The 20,704-nt window shown below is 37.2% G+C and overlaps 2 protein-coding genes across 2 annotated transcripts in view; both read right to left on the bottom strand.

The window, feature by feature from the left end:
• Nucleotides 1-3,092, bottom strand: part of LOC143021779 (BCAS3 microtubule associated cell migration factor-like) — a gene marked incomplete at its 3' end in the record, with an annotated part of 41,863 nt that extends 38,771 nt beyond the window's left edge. The window contains 1 exon segment of the mRNA XM_076179500.1: nt 2,827-3,092.
• A 195-nt stretch (nt 3,093-3,287) lies between these two features.
• Nucleotides 3,288-16,320, bottom strand: EMRE (Essential MCU regulator). Its single transcript, XM_076179501.1, has 3 exons — nt 16,067-16,320; nt 12,986-13,129; nt 3,288-4,333 (listed from the first exon to the last, which is right to left on the bottom strand). The coding sequence occupies exons 1-2, from the start codon at nt 16,215-16,217 to the stop codon at nt 13,002-13,004; spliced, it is 279 nt and encodes a 92-aa protein (XP_076035616.1). The 5' UTR covers nt 16,218-16,320; the 3' UTR covers nt 3,288-4,333; nt 12,986-13,001.
• Nucleotides 16,321-20,704: the final 4,384 nt, after the last annotated feature.

Genomic DNA, 20,704 nt, shown 5'->3' with positions numbered 1-20,704 from the left:
TTATCAATATAAATTTCACAATCATTTCTTGCACATAGAAATCAGCATATACAAAAATATAATGTAACAATTCAAATTTTAATAGTATATTAATCTATCTCTCATTCATTCAACTTTTGCATACAAGAACAAAATACTAATTAATTATGTAAACAGAAAATGGCAATCTGAAGGTTCTAGCATTCATGCTCACACGCATGTGCATACACACACACAGAATTCTAACTACACATATATTTGAATCTCCTGCATGTCTATAAAGAGCTATAATCTATACCTAATGTTAACAGAAATTAGAATACAATAATTGCATATAGTTGAATTATTTGAACTATTTTCTTTAAAATGTGTGATTTTCATGTAATTTGATCAAAGAGAAGTTATGTTTTAGCCTCTGCAAAATCCGTCCTTGGTCAGGTTTGGTCGGTAAATTCGTAGCTGTGGTCGGTAATTTTGCAGAGGCTAAAAACGTAACTTTTCTTTGATCAAATTACATGAAAAACACATTTTAAGGAAAATAGTTCAAATAATACAACCATATGCTAATTTGTTATGGTATTCGTAGTTGTGGTCAGTCATTTTGCAGAAGCTAAAAACATAACTTCTTTGATCAAATTACATGAAAATCACACATTTTAAAGAAAATAGTTCAACTAATTCAACTATATGCAATCTATTACACTAATAACACAATAGTAAGAAACTTAATAGAGTGTAGTTTGATCCATACCACCAGTGATCATAGATGGTGGGCTGGACAGTATTTGTAGCTGTGGTCGGTAATTTTGCAGAGGATAAAAATGTAACTTTTCTTTGATCAAATTACATGAAAAACACATTTTAAGGAAAATAGTTCAAATAATACAACCATATGCTAATTTGTTATGGTATTCGTAGTTGTGGTCAGTCATTTTGCAGAAGCTAAAAACATAACTTCTTTGATCAAATTACATGAAAATCACACATTTTAAAGAAAATAGTTCAAATAATTCAACTATATGCAATCTATTACACTAATAACACAATAGTAAGAAACTTAATAGAGTGTAGTTTGATCCATACCACCAGTGATCATAGATGGTGGGCTGGACAGTATTCGTAGCTGTGGTCGGTAATTTTGCAGAGGATAAAAATGTAACTTCTCTTTGATCAAATTACATGAAAATCACACATTTTAAAGAAAATAGGTCAAATAATGCAACCATATGCTAATTTTTTATATAAAATTGTGCATTTGAGCAAAAACCATCCTTGTTTGGTTTTGGTTGGTAATTAGTGAGACCCTCCTACATAATAACCACAATTCACCTTCCACATCCTATATAATCATCTTAGACTCATGAAACAGCCAGCAAACACTTTCCACCCAATGGCCCACAAAATATCCTTCATTGATCATCCAATTTTACTTGGTTTACTTAATGTAATTCAGTAGATTACTTCATTCTACTGGGCCAACACGGAGTGTCTGCTGGCATGCTTCTTCTACATTGATTATGGAGTTCTGCCCCTCTGGGAGTCCTGGATTATCTTCCAACTGGGCCAAAAACTCATCCAGCTTGATTATAAAGGTTTCTACATTACAGTTTGTCACTTTTCTGATGTATCTTGGAACACAGTTGAATAATCTTTCTGCTCTCCATAGTTGAATAGTCTCCATCCACTTCAAATTTATATCCTTCTACTACATATCGCAAAGTGTTAGCACTTCCAGCAATGAATGAGCCAACATCCATCTCTTTCAATGCCATTACCCTACTGTACTTGAATACACATCAAAGGATCCATTATCCAAGCTTGATGGCCAGCTAAACCCATTGCCAACTCAGCCTATCAGCTGTTTGAGATGCCATCTTTGTTTGGATAGATGAGGAGGTCAAAGTTAAAGTATGATAAATTTGTCTCCTCAAACCTAACCTAACCATGGTAAAAGGATTTGGTCAAGTAGATGGGCCAAGTTGACAATGAACTGAGTTCCCTCTACACCATTATCCAAAACTCACTTAGTATAAAGTTGTGCTATTTTCATATTGAATTAAAGCATTATGAGTACTTTCCAAAAGGTTCCATTTATTGTACAAGTAGATCAGCATATTTGGTCCTATAAAATATAGCTAAAAGAATATATGGACAGTAATTTACACCACATTTGGTCTATCTCTTATACAGATTTCCACAGAAAACCTTTGTGAACTAGGAAAAAATAGTTTCTGATGGAAACAATTTCCTAAAATGAACTAAATACATTAAAACACAAACAAAGAGATATCCCCAGGATAAAATGTGGTTCTGTGACCTGATGTAAATTTATCAAAATACTATCCACATCCAAAAGTGCAGTTCACTATCAGCACATTTGATTAATTAAAAATGATACCCTCTATAAAAACAAGATAATGAGCCCCATGATATCTACATTCATCATGAAACACCATAAAACCATCTTCGCAATTAAGCTTCCCAGTTCTAAACAACACTCACCAGCATATAACTTCACTTGTTGAGGCATGTATTCTTAGTCTCAATAACGCTACAAAAACCTACCTTCACTTGGCGATCTCACTCCAACATTTAATATTTGTTTTCTGAAACATTAAAATCATACATCTGACCTTTCTCCAAACATAAAGCAATGGAAAATTATAAACAAAACCGCACGCGATGAGGAGAAATGTGCGACTACATGTAAGCCAATCCAAACAAAGGCAGTCGCTAAGGTCCCTCCCTGCCTTAGCAACTGCGTCATTGATATACCTCAACTATTCTCCTTGATATATTCTTTACAATTATGTTCTACAAATATAAAAATATAAATAAACAACGCACCTTTCATTACTAATAATATTATATGTGGTCTTGCCTTCTGATGAGACAAAAGAACACTGTAATATGACTCCTTCTCTACAGAATACAAATACGTCAGCTGATCTTTGTTTTGTTTGTCACACAGTTTACAAAAATGACCAATAGATGGCAGGGAACCGATGTTCGAAACCTCCACCTACAATTATATCTTCCTTTTTTTCCCTCTTTTATACTAAATTATATTTAGTCTTCTTCTATCGTACACCAAATCAGTATTTTCGGCAGCTATAAATATTTTATTTTGAACAACGATTGCGTGTTGCACCTTTCGACTAATTCGGACATGCCTTGCCAGCTGATGTAACAAGAACTCTGCTAGCGTCGGAAATAACTACCTAGTCGTAATATACAATTAAGGAGTTCTAGTTGTAATTCTTCGTGTTATTTTTTGCTTTATTTTTCAACAAAAGGTTATGAAACAATTATTATCGTAATAATTTTATTTGCAATTTCCCCCACAACTCCGTTTAACAACTTACATCATAGATCCAATAGTTCATTTTGAAGAAAAAATATAAATCACAGATACTACTGTTCAACTACAAATATATTCACAATGGCCAATCAACGAATAACAATAAAACTTTTCTATTGGGAGGGCAAGGACGTATAACGCCAGAGTACTTGTTATGGGCCCTTCGAAGAAATAACAATTCATTTCTTTTTTTATAACAATCTTTTCGTAACATTATCTTAATGTATATTCATACAATACATATTTTTTCTAAACTGACTAACTTTTTATAGGCCTATGTTCGTTTACAGTGTGGAAACGGTGGACTTTATTTTTGTAACATTCTTCCCACATAATTACATATTTACTACAAGTCTTAACAAAGGTTCAGTAGCATTCTTTCGTTCCCTCTGGACAGATGCAACAGCCGATTTTCAGTTCAACTTCCTTTGATGCATGAAAAACTATCATGATATTTTTTCCTAAATTTCAATCATTCAAAATTCTTTACAGACACATACAATTAAAAATCTTGTGCAGGGATAAAATCATACAGCAATCTAGTTACTGATTATTTCAGTAAATTGGATGTCCTTAATGTGAAACATCAATTGTGGTCAATTTATCTATTGTAATTTCAAGACATATTGAAACTACTCATAATGCCATAACAAGTTCGCTTGTCCTTGGCTAATGTGAACCTTAAGTCACCATACTAAATTATGTCTTCTGATGAATACAAATGGCTATAATACAAAACCTTTTACATTTATTAGAAAGCAGTTTCTCTCTAGGGATCCTTTTACTGAATCTTAAAATGAAGATATAAATATAATCACACAAAAGTCCTTGGCCCTCCCTCTGTCTACAACTCTCAACTTGAACTAAAACTGTACATAGTTGCAGCCAGCAATAACATGTGTAAACCCTTATCCTACTCAGTTTAAATGTTCAGAAGCTGGAGCTGTAGCACATGCCACTATATACTAGAAGACTAGAGTTGTAACCACATATCTGAAATAAAAACAATAACATAAATTAATGTTTGATTATCCCACATTAAAGCTAATGAATAAAATAAAAAATAAAAAGTGTGAATGTTAAATAAAATGCATGATCAACTTCAACATATTTATACAAAAATAACACTATACATTCAATATCCAATTTCTTAGATGGCCCTCATATAAATTTGAGTGTCTTCATCCCTTAGGGCACAAGATGGATTGCTTCCCTCCCCCTCCCCCACCCAAAAGCTTAATAGCAATTCCATTTTTGAAGTCAATATTACACCATAGTCTTTTGTTATTTCATATTTCATTTATTGGTTTGGTTATTCATTGGTAGGTTTGTGTGGATTCTTTTTTCTGATACTGGAGTTTCATCACAATAGATTTGGTGTAGTGTGATTGTTGTTCACGGGTAGTTGGGAGAGATGGTCATTGGAAAGAGTTGTCAGTCATGCATTCCAGTAGTATTTGTAAAGGGGCTCCTCATTGACCAGTGGGAGGGTGATAGGTCATAAGGTGGTCTTGCAAGATATGAGAATGTCCTGTTTTTTGGTGCTAGTGCCATTTCAAAACTTGGATTGTGTTTAGGTGTTATATTGGATATTGTTACCAGCATATTTGCCATGTGTTTAGCATTATAGATAAATGAAATAGGCATTACTGGCAGTAGAAAGGAAGCATCAAAAGAGGTGGATGCTGCCTTGTTGGCTAATTTTTTGCAAGAAATATCACCACTCAACAGTTCCCAGTAGAATATGGGTGGAGATTTGGATGATCCATGAATGAAGAATTGAGAATGGAAAGTATCTGTACGGTTCTTTGAGATAATATAGGATAAGGAAGGGGAGTAGTGGATAATATAAAGAAGACAAGGGTTACAAAGAGTTTACCAGCAAAGATTGCGACAATAAGGGGAAGGGATTCAAATTTTGTTTCTACTGGGGACACAATTGCTTAGCCCAGTCCATGGTCAAAGTGAAAGCCAATTGTGTATATTGTCATGTTTCAACATTTATATATATTTTTCTCACCATTCCCACACTCCAGTTCATACCTCAGTGTCCAGCCATTTGGTCTGTGTATGTTGTTACTCTATTTCACCCATCACTGGGATTTTGGCAGTCGCACACCTGTTAATGTTGTTTGTTTATGTTAGGCCACCTAGGCATCAGCCTGACAAGGACTTCAGACTGGTCACCACAACTTTCTTGGTGATCAAATTTCATCTAGCCTTTGAGGGCTGAGCGTTGTTTCCTTCAATGGTTGGTGGTGCTAATGCTACTTAGAGATTTAGATATATCAGCTTAGTTTGTTAGTACAGTGTGGATCCAAGGAGGCTTGTCTTTACATGCACCTACAATTTATGTATTTTAGTTTAAGGTCAATGCACTTTGTTTCCCTGACCAGAAATGAAAAGGATTTTAGTTCATCCAGAAACCCAAGTAGACTGCCAGATCATAATCTCTTAATATTTTCTGTCTGCTTTATAATTGACATTTTAAGTCAAGATGTGAGCCCCATAGGTTATACTATGGGCTCTGAATAGATTTAAGATTAGTATGGGTTATGTATATCTTCTTCTTAACTACAGCATTAGGTTGCCAGTCCCATACCATATCAGTTTTTGGCAACCCTCATGCTCTGTATACTATGTAAAGGCAGGTCAGGGTTCCTCTGGGGCTTTTTCCTTTTTTCTACCCAAAGGTGCTGCCACCTACATAAGTTAAGTTTTCCCAGTGTTTAGGTGTTGTTCACGTCATCTTTTGTACTTGTGTTGACATGGTGGCCGGACTTTTTATCTTAAATCTGTTGTATTTTGTGTTAGCTTTTTTTCTACCAAAGGGTGTTGCCACTAATGTAAGTTAAGTTTTCCCAGTGTTTAAGTGTTGGAAATGTCACCTTTTGTACTTGTTTGCATGGTGGCCAGACTTTTTATCTTAAACCTGTTGTATTTTTTTTTTTTTTATAAGAATTGTGAACCTTTTAATACACTTTACAGATTATTTCTTATGTATATTGACCTTCATTCATTAAATAACCATAAACTTAAACTGAATTATATATTTTTCTGTCATATTCTCATTCATTCCTGGAATATTAACTATTGCAAACTGAACTATCATTTTATTACCAATAACTTTAACCACTGCCATGACAATGGCGATTATGACTATGTTAATAGTTTTTTAACAAGTAGAGAGGTGGAAGAAAGGTTCTTGTTGGATGATTTTTGTTACCATTTTGGGTTTCTATTACAGCAACTAAAGCAAAGTGGAAAAAGTAACAAGGAACCTCAGGTAAGAGTTATCGTGGGAAAAAATTCGTCAGCTAAGTGCTGGTAATAGTCTGCCATTTTTTTTGCCAAATGGTTGGCCATCATGTGGCCATTTGTCTAATTCTTAACAGGTTGGAGAGTCTTCAGTAGTGTGGGAGATTGCATTGGTGAGGGGGGTGCTCTTCATGCAGAAGATAAATTAGTAATGTCAGGGGAACAATGGAGGTTGAGTGATGGGTCCACTTTCTGCAAACAAGTTTTTCAGTCACAGGATGCTTTTAGATGTGGGGAGTACTGATGAATTATTGATGATACATACATACACATACCAAGGGCTCTTTCCCCCATACCAGGGAGGTAGCCTAAGTCAAAAAAGCATAATTCCACTCTCACTCATTTCATCTCCATCCATTCCATTCCCACCCACCACCCCTCCCTTCCTCTCATCTTGGCTCTTCATGGATAATAGGTCATCAATATTTCTGCATGAGGGGATGGAGAGGGAGGACTGTCAATTAAATGAAGCAGCCTGGCTGTGGATGTGCTTGTCTTGCTGCACTGCTTCTGACCCAGGGCAATGAGCAAGATTCAGAGATGACCTATCATTCATGAGAAGCCAAGTCTTATTGATGATGAGGCCAAGAAATGTTCTACCACTGGAATGGTGATGTTTCCTAGTTGTACTGATTGAATATCTTCACAGCAGTAGCATCTACAGGTGTGCATGACAACCCTTTTTGAGGTACACAAGTAGAATCCCTGTTCTTTGACTTATTGGTTTACTTGAGTTATGACTGAAGAAGGCAGATGGGATAAGCAGGATGGGTTCTGACACAGAACAGGGCTAAATCATTTATTTATATACATACATACATACACACACACTTGGTGAGGAACAGTGTGGGTTTAGGAAAGGTAGGGGTTGTGTAGATAAGGTTTTTGTGGTAAGGTACATCTGTGAGAGAGCTTCAGCAAAGGGTAAGGATGTTTTTTGGGCCCTTATGGATTTGGAAAAAGGCACTGTGGGAGGTATTGCAGATATATGGGATAGGAGGAAAGCTGTTAAGAACAATCAAGAGTTTTTATAAATTAGAAATGGAGAGAGTGAGTAGTTTGAAGTAAAGGTGGGACTTCACCAGGGATGTGTCATGTCACCATGGCTGTTCAATGTACACATGGATGGGGTGATGCTGGAGGTAAATGCAAGGGTAATGGGCAAGGGAATGGAGATGGTTAAAGAAAATGGAGGAAAATGGGAGGTGAGCCAATTGTTGTTTGCTGATAACACTGCACTTGTGACAGAGTATGGGAAGGTGTGCAAAAGGAAGAAGTTAAAGGTAAATGTGGGTAAGAGTAAGGTGATGAGATGTACAAGGGGAGAGGATGGTGGCAAATTGGAAGTGAGTATTAAGAGAGAGAGACTGGAGGAGGTGGATAGCTTTAGATACGAGGGGTGTATGTGGCAGGAAAGGGAGGAGTGGAGGTGGAGGTAAAATATAGACTGAGAGAAGCAAGTAAATGCCTTGGGGGTTTAAAAAAATGTAATGAGAAATAGACATTTGAGAAGGGATGCTAAGAGGAGATTGTATGAAGGAGTGATTAGGCTGACAGCGCTGTATGGGGCAGAAACATGGAACATGGGAGAGGAAGAGTTTAAATGTGTTTGAGATGAAATGTCTGAGAAGTATGGTAGGGGTTACTAGGCTGGACAGAGTGAGAAACGAGGCGGTGAGGAGACAGAGCGGGGGTGGAAAAGGAGTTGGGAGATAGGGTTGATGAAAGAGTGGTGGGATGGTTTGAACACATGGATAAAATGAATGAAGAAAGATTAGTAAAAGAATTGTGGAAAGCAAAGGTGGATGGAGTGAAAAGGAGGGCGTGGCCAAGGATGAGATGGATGGATGGGGTAAAAGGAGTGTTAAGAAAGAGGGGGATGTCTGTTGAGAAAGGGAGAAGACAGATGATAGGAGAGAGTAGAGAATGGTTGTGTATGGATGATGCTGTGATGCATGGAGGGGAGTGAGGAGGATGGGGGGGGGGGGTTAGGAGTGGTTGTGTGTGAATCATATTTTGACAGCCCAAAGGGATTTCTCCTCATCTTCTCTTTTTCTGCATGAGGAGACAAAGAGGGTGGTCCCCAATTAAATGAAGCAGCCTTACTATGGATGTGTTGTCTTTATGTACTGCCTGTGACCCAGGGCAGTGGGTGAGATGCAGAGATGACCCATCATCCAGGAGCCAAGAAAAGAGGGAGGAAGGAGTGGTGAATGGGAGTGGGGTGGGTGGGGATGAAATGGGTGGGAGTGGAATTATGCCTTTGGACCTTGGCTATCTCCCTTGCAAGAGGGAAAAGCCCTTGGTATATGTATGTATATATGCATGTATATATGTATGAGGGAGCAACCAAGGATGATATGGATGGATGGAGTATAAGGGACACTGGGAAAGAGAAAAATGTCTGTTCAGGAAGGAAGGGAGAAGACAGAAGATAGGGGTGAGTGGAGAATAGTAGTGTATGGACGATGCTGTGATGCATGGGAGTGGGTGGGGGATAGGGAGGATGTGTAAATATTTTGACACAGCCCAAAGCATTTCTCACTGTCTTCTCTTTTTCTGCATGAGGGGATGGAAAGGGGGGCATCACCAATTAAATGAAGCAACCTTGCCTTGGATAAGCTGTGTCTTGTTACATTGTTTCTGACCCAGGGCAGTGGGATGCAGGATGACCCATCATCCAGGAGCCAAGAAAAGAGGGAGGTAGGGGTGGTGAATGGGGATGGAGTATGTGGAAATGAAATAGATGGGACTGGATTTATGCCTTTGACTTTGCCTACCTCCCTTGTATGGGGGAAAAACCCCTTGATATGTGTATATATATATATATATATGTATGTATATATGTATGTATGTATGTATGTATGTATGTATGTATGTATATATATATATAATATATATATATATATATATATATATATATATATCACAACTAACACCACAGTCGGACGAAAGAATGAGTTGCGTAAGCAAAACTATATATTTCGATTGCTAACTGCAATCCTCTTCAGTAGTAGGTACTACTGAAGAGGATTGCAGTTAGCAATTCCATATATCTATGAGGAATTTCCCTGTTTGCCATCAAGGACATGCCAGTTAGCAGTGGGTCCTGCAACTGTTTGAGCTACTCTTTATCTCATCTTTCTTACAAAAACCTATTCGTTATAGGTGACCCTGTAGAGATTTCCTCTCTATCAACATAGCCTTTGTAATCATTAACCCACTCACATCCATCACCCATTTGCTTCACTTCTATCATTCCTAGTGGATGAAGGGTCATCCCTGTTCCCTATCCACTGCACAGGTCAGATGCAATGCAGTGTAATTATTCTAAATTGAATTTCACATATTTAAATACAAATTCATCTGTTTTAAATTGACATTCACATATCTTAAATGATAATGTTCAATAATTTTATTTTGAACTTCAGATTCCTTAATTCCATACTTTTATTTATATACAAATACCAAAAGACCTTTTCCTCCTTTGAAAGGAGTGGCTTAGTCAAGGTGTACATCTATTCTTCACATATCCCACACCCACCACTCACATGACACTGGAATCTTGCATGCAACTACCTGTGCCCTCCTCATCTGTGCCACATCTTACCATATAATTAAAAAAGCTGAAGTTCAAATAAAAATCAAATTACTTTATAATTCCTAATACATAAAATTTCAGTAATTGTTGAACTATACTTGAAATGTCAAATTAAAAAATACATACATAAAAATTACATTATCTTAAATATATGTTCTACTGTTTTAAACTAAAATCCACACATCTTATGATAAAGTTGTTTTCAAGTGTCATGTTTGTGGATTCTCATAGTGCAGTTGTTCAGGGAAAAGGGGATGTTTACTGATGGATTGTACTTCTGCATTTGTGACTGGGTTGACTGATGGATTGTATTTCTGCATTTGTCACTGGGTTGACTGATGGATTGTACTTCTGCATTTGTGACTGGGTTGATTATCAATGATCTTATTTACTGAATTTCTGGGTCAGAGGATTTCTTTTGCAAGGTGGGTTCACTATGCAGACTGAGGACATAGGGTGATCTTGGTCACAGTTTGAACATCTGGGTGAGTTCAAGCATGAAGACAAATGGGGTCGGAGCAATGTGTACATATGCCTTATGATCAGTGATATCACTGTCTGGTGTATCCAAAACATTGGCAATTGAAACAACAGTTTGGGCATGGGTTGTACTTTTTGTCATATATATTAGATAACTTGCATTTAACTGGAAGTTGGGATAAAAATAAGGATAGTATTAATAAGGGGGTATTGATATAGGTACCATTTTTTTTTTTTTCCCAGCCCAATGAATTCCTGTTATCTTTTACTGTTCTGATACCCTTATCATAATTCATTCTTTGTGGTGTCACAGTCATGAGATGTGTGACAATGTCTGAACTGGAGTCTGCCAGGGTGACTCTCTGCTCCAGTCCAGAGACCAGGGGACACATCTCCTTAAGGAGGTGAGGTTTGTGGCATCCATTTAGCATCAGTGGCAGATTTTGGATAATTGCATTCCATCTTCTTGGGGTGGCACCATCCTCTACTCACCATTTCAATGCTAAAGGCAGCTGCTTGAAAGCTGAACACTGCACACACAGAACACAGAACACATCATACTACAATGCCCCACACTATCCCTGGATAACATGATAATATATCTTCCCTAAGTACCTTGTGGACCAATCCAGAGGCTATTGCCTGTTACCTAAAGACTGCAGGTCTTCTGCAAGGGAGACCTGAGATAACAGATTGATCAATTGTCCGCAAGGTTTTTTATGGTCCTAACTTTGTCATACGGAGTTCTTGATGCCAATTCTACCATTAGTGTTTCTCCTTAGGACCACATTTTGTATGGGTTCTGCTTTAACTTCTTACTAATCATATGCAACATTTTTTTGTTACTAACTCATTGTTAGTGGATTTTTTCAGTGGTCAAGTCAAGGTTCACTATACCTCAGTATGGGTCAAATTAGCAGTTGTGCTAGTGTAACCTTTATATATTGTTCTCATGTGGAGCAGGGGGGTTTGTCTGCCCTCTTAGCTTCATTTTTAGGAAGTATCACAAGGCAGGGCAGGGATGCAACAGAAGGACTGATTCTGGATAAACTGTTGCAGCCCAAAAGGATTTCTCCCCATCTTCTCCTTTTCTGCATGAGGGGACGGAGAGGGGAGGGTCACCGATTTAATGAAGCGGCCTTGCCATGGATGTGCTGTGTGTTGCGACACTGCTTCTCACCCAGGGCAGTGGGCAAGATCCAGGGATGACCCATCATCCAGGAGGTGCCAAGATAAGAGGGAGGGAAGGAGATGGTTGGGAGTGGAGTATGTTAGGGATGGAATGGGTGGGAGTGGATTTTATGCCTTTGTTTTTTAGCTACCTTCCTTGTAAGGGGAAAAAAGCCTTTGGTATATGGTATGGTATGGTACCACAGGGCAGAGCAGGGATGCAACAGAAAGACTCTGATTCTGGATAAACTGTTGCTCCCTCCTTTTTCAAACCTCCTCCCCATACAGGGTGAACAGGGTGGATCCTAATGAGGGCTGCTCAGTCATACAAGCTGCTGCAAAACTGAGGTTCCTCCTATCCCCATTACAAAACAATCAGTGGGCCTGCATTACCACCCATGTGGATTTTAATGAGGGGGACTCTATAGATCACCTTCTTCTTCTACCACCATCATGCACCATTACTGGTGAACTTATGTGGTAGAATGAAGTTATTGTTAGGAAGTGGGACGGATGTTCGATTGTGACAGAATATTCTGTTTGCCTGAATCACTGCCTTATTCTTGGCAACTTCCACGTGAGAGGTGGTGCCGCAGAGCACCACGTGGAGGTGACAAGGTAGCAGTTAGTCTTCCTCTTCCTGCCTTGAGATCTTGCTATTCTCTTGTTAGTAGGTAGACGAGTTAAAACAAGTTGCAGAACTCTTGAAACAAGATTTATGAGTAGTACAGTAATTAAGGAGAGTTAACCTTAACTCTAAAAGAGAGTTAACTTTAACTCCCCAAAAGAGAGTTGAATGGATTTTACTTGTTTATGATGTAGATGATGCTTTGACTTAGCCACTCCTTTTGAAAATGGCCTTGCTGCACATAATACATAATACTAATATACTTTTTTTGCTCAATTTCTTTCATATATCACATACCTAAATTACTCTGCTTGTCTCACATTCAACTCTTTGACTTCATTATTAGTTACCATGCAAGATAAAAAATATAGTTCAATATAACTAAAATATAAACAAAAGAATATGAAAACTCAATAGTAAAACTTGTATAAACGTTCACAATGCTCACCTTATAATCCATTAAGTTAATCATCATCATCATCATCAGATGGAACAAAAAGATCATTCTCTTCTAGGAAATTGGCGATGTGCTTACTGATTTGAGCACCTGTTGCAATGCCTACAAACACCATCACTCCTACACCAACTAGCCCTTGAATAAAGAAAATAAACAGAAATAACAGAACACTGCTTTACAAATTTCAACAGCATACAGATATAAGAGTCTAATTACTAACTGCTGATTAGAAGCCTCATGAAAAGGAAATCAAAATCATACTCTGAAAACATAGGTAAAGGGATCAGTGATAGACATATGCAAATGGTGGTTCCACAGAAGAGATATCAGTGTCATCTCCCTGCCATTAATCAACCCCATCAACATCCATACTTCCATCCTGGAGTGCCCTACGGGACTGGTATTTTATTTCCAATCTATCTACTGAACTCTCTCTCTATCTCTCTTTCTAAACTTGCACAATTTTTCCAACATTTTTGCACAGACAGAGAAAAGATAACCAGCAACTGCTCATCACCTTTTACTCAGCAATGACAATGAAACACCTCCACACAAAACATACACACACACAATCATATAGATGCATAATTACTTGGAATAACTTAGAAGCTGGAATCATACATGAATTCAAATTTTATGCCTTTTCCTTTTTGGCTACCTCCCTTGTAAGGGGGAAAAAGCCTTGGTATATGTATGTATTTATGTAAGTGAAATAATTGGAAAATAAGGATATAAAGAATATTGATGATTTCTAAGAGGAAACCTCCATTCTATTATTGTCGTGTGATGTGTGTGGTATGTGTATTTACCCAACTGAAGTATACAAGAAAGGAGCAACACTCATTGGATGAGTGTGTCCGTGTATGCATGCATGCATGTGTGTGATTCATCATGGTCTTGGGTCACGTGTTGGACTCATGATTGGCAGCTATTTCCCTCCCAGAAGAGAGCTCAGAGCTCATATATGACCGATCTATGGGTAATGCTGTGACCTTTCCACACACACCCACGAGAGTTGGAGTAATGACTCAGAGCACAGTGATACTTAATTTATTTCAGCCCTGGTCAGGATTCAAACCCAGACCCCTGTAGTGACAGCCAAGAACTCTAACCACTGTGCCATCAAGTGTGTGTGATTCACCATGGTCTTGGATCATGTGTTGGACTCATGATCAACAGCTATTTCCCTCCCAGAAGAGAGCTCACAGCTCATATATGACCAATCTATGGGTAATACTGTGACCTTACATGCACACACACCCAACTCCCTATCCACAAGAGTTGGAATAACAACTCGCGTGCATCGATACTGAAATTATTTCAGCCCTGGATGGGATTTGAACCCGGAACACCATAGTGGCAGCCGCGATCGCTACCACTATGCCATTGAGTCATGTGTGTGTGTTTACCTAATTGTTGTTGTACAGGAAAGGAGCAATGCTTGTTGGGTCCCATCTCCTATTTTCTAAATTTCTATCATACCTAGCCTTAATTCAGTGAATTGGATACTGTAATCATATCACCTCTTCCTCTTCAATCTTTCAAAGTTGACAGACCTAGTACTATTAGTCTTTCCTTGTATGGTTTATTAGTCAGGCTGGGGACCAGTTTGGCAGTTGCCCTTTGTAGTCTCTTGATCTTGCTTATATCCTTCACTGTATTTACCTAGTTGTATTACACAGGAAGGGAGCTATGCTCGTGGTGACCCGCCTTTGTATCTTTCAGCATGAAGTTTTTTCTTAAAATCTTGAATAGTGTTTGCACACACTGTTTCTTTGTTTAATTTGTTCCAAGTATCTATCACTCTGTGTGGGAATAATTTTTTTTTCAGATCTCTTCTGTGTTTACATGTGTGTGTGTATTTACCTAGTTGTATCTTACAGGAAGGGGAGCTATGCTCATGGTGTCCTGTCTTTGTATCATGCAGTGTCTAGTTTGCTCTTAAATTCATGTATAGTTTTTGCATATATTACTTTTGTTTTATCCAGTTTGTTCCAGATGTTCACCACTCTGGGTGGAAAACTTTTTTTTTCAAGGTCTCTTCTATAACTCCTTTTTAAGTTATGTTGCCTTGTATTTCTCTTATCCCAATTTAATAAGTCATCTCTATCAAGGTGTGTGTGTGTATTCACCATGGTCTTTTGGATCACATGCTGGACTCATGATTGACAGCTATTTCCCTCCCAGAAGAGAGCTCAGAGCTCGTATGACTGATCTATGGGTAATGCTGTGACCTTACACGCACACACACCCCCAACTCTCTGCCCACGAGATTTGGGGTAACGACTTGAAGCGCAGCGATACTGAAATTATTTCAGCCTTGGGCAGGATTCGAACCCAGACTGCTGCTGTGGGTGTATTTACCTAGTTGTATTTTATGGGAAGGGGAACTATGCTTGTGGTGTCCTGTCTTCATGTCTCGTTTTATCTAGACTGTTTTTAGTGTGCGTGTGCATGTGTGTGTTTTAAGTTGCATTCAGTTGACTGTGCCTATGCTGTGCAATGGAATGCATCAATAGGAATGCAGGCTCTTGCACAGAACTGTGTACTTATCAATTCCATGCACTGTTCTATGGAGAAAACTTTGATCCAAGAGTACCTATAGAAGTTACACTGAGGCAGCCTTAATTCATCCCTTTATTATTTGTGGTGTTTTGTTCTGTGTAGTTTGCAGGGCACCCTCTCCCTTCCTTCAAAGTAATGCTGGGAGATCAAGGGTGTTTCTTATGAACTGTGTGTAGGCTGCAATTTGTTTCTCTCTGATGAAAACAGGTGCCTACTATGTATTACATATTGTATGTATCAACAACTCTATCGATCACCTTCCTTTATTTTAAAACCTATGGCCTGCTTAACATAAAACAGTTACTAGAAGTTCAATGGCCACATTTACATGTGTCAACTTTACTGATTCCCGACCTATCTTTCTTTCACAAAACAAATAACAGAAATGTAATTAAAGTTCAACGTCTAACAATATTAAATATATGTATATATAAGTAAAACTATTTTACATTATGGTTACATTACTTTTTCCCTTACAAAAATAATAATTGTGAGTGCAGACGATACCTGTAATTTTACTCGAATGGGGTTTCGGCATTACAGCATCGGTTGCAGTAAATGTTGCTTTTATGGGCGAGGAAGAATGGAATTGTTTCGCAGGTTGAATGCACTTCGTGATTACTCGATAAATATCCTGCGCTCTACGACCAGACGCCATTTTTTCGTAGATTCTTCGTTCGAACCTTCAAATTGTCCCCAGACTCCTAGCCACTCCTCCGTGTTCTCCGTTTATTTACGTCCGCAGTGAGATGTTAGCTATTCTGTATTCATGTTAGACAACAGAAAAAGTACAATAAAATATCTGGTGTTTGAAACATTGTAGCATATCATCATATGTAACATTATATTAAACTTTTATAACAGACTTATTATTTTTTCATTACTAGTAGTTTCCAAAAGAGCAGAATAAGTAGAAAAACCTACTATTTACATAATGCTTATTTATATATGATAAACACAAAATAAGCTAAGAAGAATAATGAAAACAAATACACTTTTATATTTCCCAGATATGTTAAATTGTTTATATATGAAATGCCAGTTGCCAAGGTCATAACCAATGTAGTAAATAAATTATGTAAAATACCAATACATTGAATCTATTTTATAATTATATTTCAGTTATCATATAAGAAAAACAAAAAATATATATGTATATGTTAATCATTTATAAATACTATTATTTTACTTATTTACTGTTTGGGTTGTTGCTCCCTATAATGATAAGGGATATATTCAAAAATAATTTGTTTTACAAAGCAATTACAACGTGGCTGGCTAACAATGGAGAACATAACCAGTCTAAAAAAGAACATATTGTAAGTATGAAGTATAATATAATCAGAATATACTTTCAAACAAAAGATAAAGTATTGTTTGAGTTCGCTAGTTTTGTTTCTATTTCATAAGATAATAGAAGTAGAGTCAGGCTGTAAGGCCAATTCCGGAGGACCATCTGTATATATTTACAATTATTACGTTTGAGCCATCTTTTGTCATCAGCAATTTCGTATACTGACTGATTTTCGCCTGCACTTTCCATAATGTGCATATGTACTGTGTTATTATTACTGGAAAACAATAATTGAATTTCTGATTGGTGGACGTAGGCATCGTCATTTACAGGTATATGAATTATTGAACATCCAGACATATTCTAAGTATTCATATGTACCTAATCAATGGTAACTAGATATTGAAACCGAAATAGAAATAGGAAAACAAAATTAAAGGTTTCGCAGAGGGAGGTGGGTGTAAAATGCTGATTCTGCTGATGAATTTCAATTTGCTGATCTCAAACACTATTTTCATTCTTTTCTCATTTCTTTATTTTTCAGTATTTTAAAGTTAAATTTAAGTATTATATCCTTAAAACCTTACCTTTCCAATGGTATCAAATGTTTTGAAAAGTCCCACTGAGATCAAAGGTTGGTAGCGTTATTTCGGTGAACACAACTTATTGAGATGTGGGATTAAAAAAAAAAAAAATTATGATATCTTTGGAAAGATAAGGTTGTAAAGAATAATATGCTAAAATTTCACAACAAAATCTTAAAAAACTATAGAAATTATTTTAAAAATACTTTAGGAAAAAAAGATCAGCAAAATCCAAAATCACTGAAAATTACCGTTTAAAATGCGCAAAAACGGCTTCGAATATTTCATCAAAAACATCTACCTCAACATGGGACTTTTTCAAAACATTTTATATCATTGGAAAGGTAATGTTTCAAAGAACAATATACTAAAATTTCATTTAAAAATACTGAAAAATAAAGAAATGAGAAAAGAATTAAAATAGTGTTTGAGATCAGCAAATTCATCAGAATCATCAGCATTTTACACCCATCTCGCAGAGAACTCAGAAGATAACTAATAACTACTGTCATGCTCTAAAATAGTATATCATCAGGGAAACTGCTGTGTCTAATGAGCGGATAATTGTGCCAACAACATTTTGAAACATGTTCGCACTCGATGTCTACGTAAATGACTATTTTGGCAGCCCACCACATGCTAACTAGTAACAATGTGATCTAAAGATCAGGTTAAAACGTGTGTGTGTGTACCTAATAAAATACAGGAAATGAACAATAAAAGCTCGTGGCCTATGCTTGTGCACCCAGGCACATTATATTTTCTGTGGTACTTTTCTTCAGGGGCATTTTCCATGGTACAATCTGATAACAGAACATATATGTTACAACTCTACGAAATTTATGAAGAACTTCCTCATAGAATGTAGTAGCGTTACAAAAAAATATTACTGTAGGCGTGTCAGAAATGCGCATTCCAAAGGAGATATAAAGATATAACAGAAAGTGGAAGAATCGCAATATAATAAATGAATATATGAAAATAGATAATATACGATTGGTCCATTTTATTGTGTTTTACGAGCGATCAAAATCTGAGGCGCGGTCGTTATCGTCGACCCAATGAAATACAGCGCGAGCTACGAGGACAGTATAAAAAAAATGAAGTCCCTAAGATCACATCTCTTATATACTTTAGCAGTAGTAGTCAGCCCAAACTAGAAATTCGAATCCTTACAAAGTTGTGGGAAAATACTGTATGAACATATATAAAAATATATTTCAATTGATCAATTTTACTATGATGAACGATCGAAATCTTGTCCCAAACGGCTATTTCGTCCAGTCTATATATATCAACACGACTGAACTTGGAAATATAGGGAGAACTGTTTGACGGATCCACATGAAAAATTACACGCATTCAAGATATAAAAACCAGAAAATAAATAGCCTTAGTACATTGCATCATCAAGTAGGGTTGTTAATTACAACTGATACGTAACTATTGCACGATAATGGAGACAGCTTGTCAGCGCACATTGCCAGACACAATGTCAACCAACTGATTGTGTTTATGGACTTCTTACGGGCAAGTTGGCTGATCTGCGAAGTACCATTACATCAGTTGTCTGTTAACTAACGGAGTATCATGAGAGACAAAATCATGGAATTATTGGAGAAAAGCAATATTATTGAAGATTCACAACATGGTTTCCACAAGCGCTCTTGTCTGGCAAACCTCGATTTCTTGCCTGATGTTTACGGAATGGGTGTACTGGTATCTGTTCATAAGAAGAACGGAGGGCAGTTGGCGTTATATATCTCGACTCCCCAAAAAGTTTTCAACAAAGTCCCTCAAAGGAAGTTACTAAGTAAACTAGAAACCCATGGTATAGTAGGTCATATTTACTGATGGATTTCTGAATGGCTGATCGTAAGCAACGTGTTGTTTTGAATGGAAAATGCTCAGACTGGCATTGTGTATCTAGTGGAGTACCTCAGCGTTCAGTATTCTTTTTTATATTAGTAACCTGGATGAAAAAATAAAGTGTAAATTGCCCAAATTTGCATGTGATACTAAAATTGTCAATAAGAAGATATCCATAACACAACAACAAGAATCACAAAGTGATGGGAACACTTTTTATGTGAATGGTCCGGGAACTCCTAGATGTTTTTCAATATAGATAAATGTAAAGTACTTCATATTGGTAAAGGTAATGTCCAAGCCAACTACCCGATTAATGATGTACAACTTACAAATGTAGAACAAGAGAAAGACCTTAGTGTTATGATCTCAAACCAAACAATCTGTGCTTGGAGGTCATTGGATCTTCAAACAATTTAATTTTGAGATTAGAACTGGAGAAATTATTCTTAATATTAACATTGTCCTAGTCAGACCTCATCTAAAATATTGTGTACAGTGCTGGTCTCCGTATTACAAGAAAGATATACAGAAGTTAGAAAGAGTGCATCGTAGAGTGACAATGCTCATTCCTAGGTTGCGGAACGATCCGTGCGAAGAGAGTTTAAAGGCCAATAGAGAAGGTTTTCAAAGAGGTGGTGAATATTTGCTAGATGTATGGCTTAGTCACTATTTTATGAAATAATGCAAAAATAAATCCTAATTATTACGCAGTGTTATAAAAAGGCCTATCAAAATATCGGTAGTAGACGAACTTTTCCTTCGCCGATCTTCGGCTATTCTCGTAAAGCTCTACCGGCTGTGACATCAATCTCGCTGTTTATATTCTTGCCTGCCATATGCCTGCACTATAAAATTCCGTGTTACGTTGTCAACTTGATCAGTGATCTGTCATATTTCCTGTGTTATCAAGGTTTTATCAAGTAATTAGTTCGAAAGTGGTTTATTGTGTCCCCGCAAATTGCAACAGTGATTTGACGAAACTTTCTGCTGCGGGACTTCATTTTCCTTCTTTTCCGGAAGATCCTATTCGCAAAAAGGACTGGATCTGTTGGTGCAGACGGCACGAGTCATGGAAGCCTGGATTGAAAGCGAAACTGAAACATTTCGAAAAAAAAATAGTACACTCGGGACCCTAGCCTTGTCAACAAGCACGAAGGCCATGGTGAAATATATCCAATATGTCTGCGCGAGCCCGTTGACGATAGGGAATGGCTGAAAGAAGGTAATAAGCCTAGTTCACACTGTCAAATATTTGATCAAATTTTCGTCCCCCTGTACAATGTCATCAAATTTAGCTGTCTGACACTGTGAACCTGGCGTTTCTTGTAAATTATAATACAAAGTGTAGTAAAGCGTTTGACAAGGAACTGGCATGTAGAACTGGTTGACGGAGAA

The sequence above is a fragment of the Oratosquilla oratoria genome, chromosome 42 (genome assembly GCF_046742065.1).
Source record: "Oratosquilla oratoria isolate Oo_2021 chromosome 42, ASM4674206v1, whole genome shotgun sequence".
Taxonomy (NCBI): Eukaryota; Metazoa; Arthropoda; class Malacostraca; order Stomatopoda; family Squillidae; genus Oratosquilla; species Oratosquilla oratoria.
The sequence above is the reverse complement of the archived record's forward strand: the minus strand, read 5'-3'. Positions and strand labels throughout refer to the sequence as shown.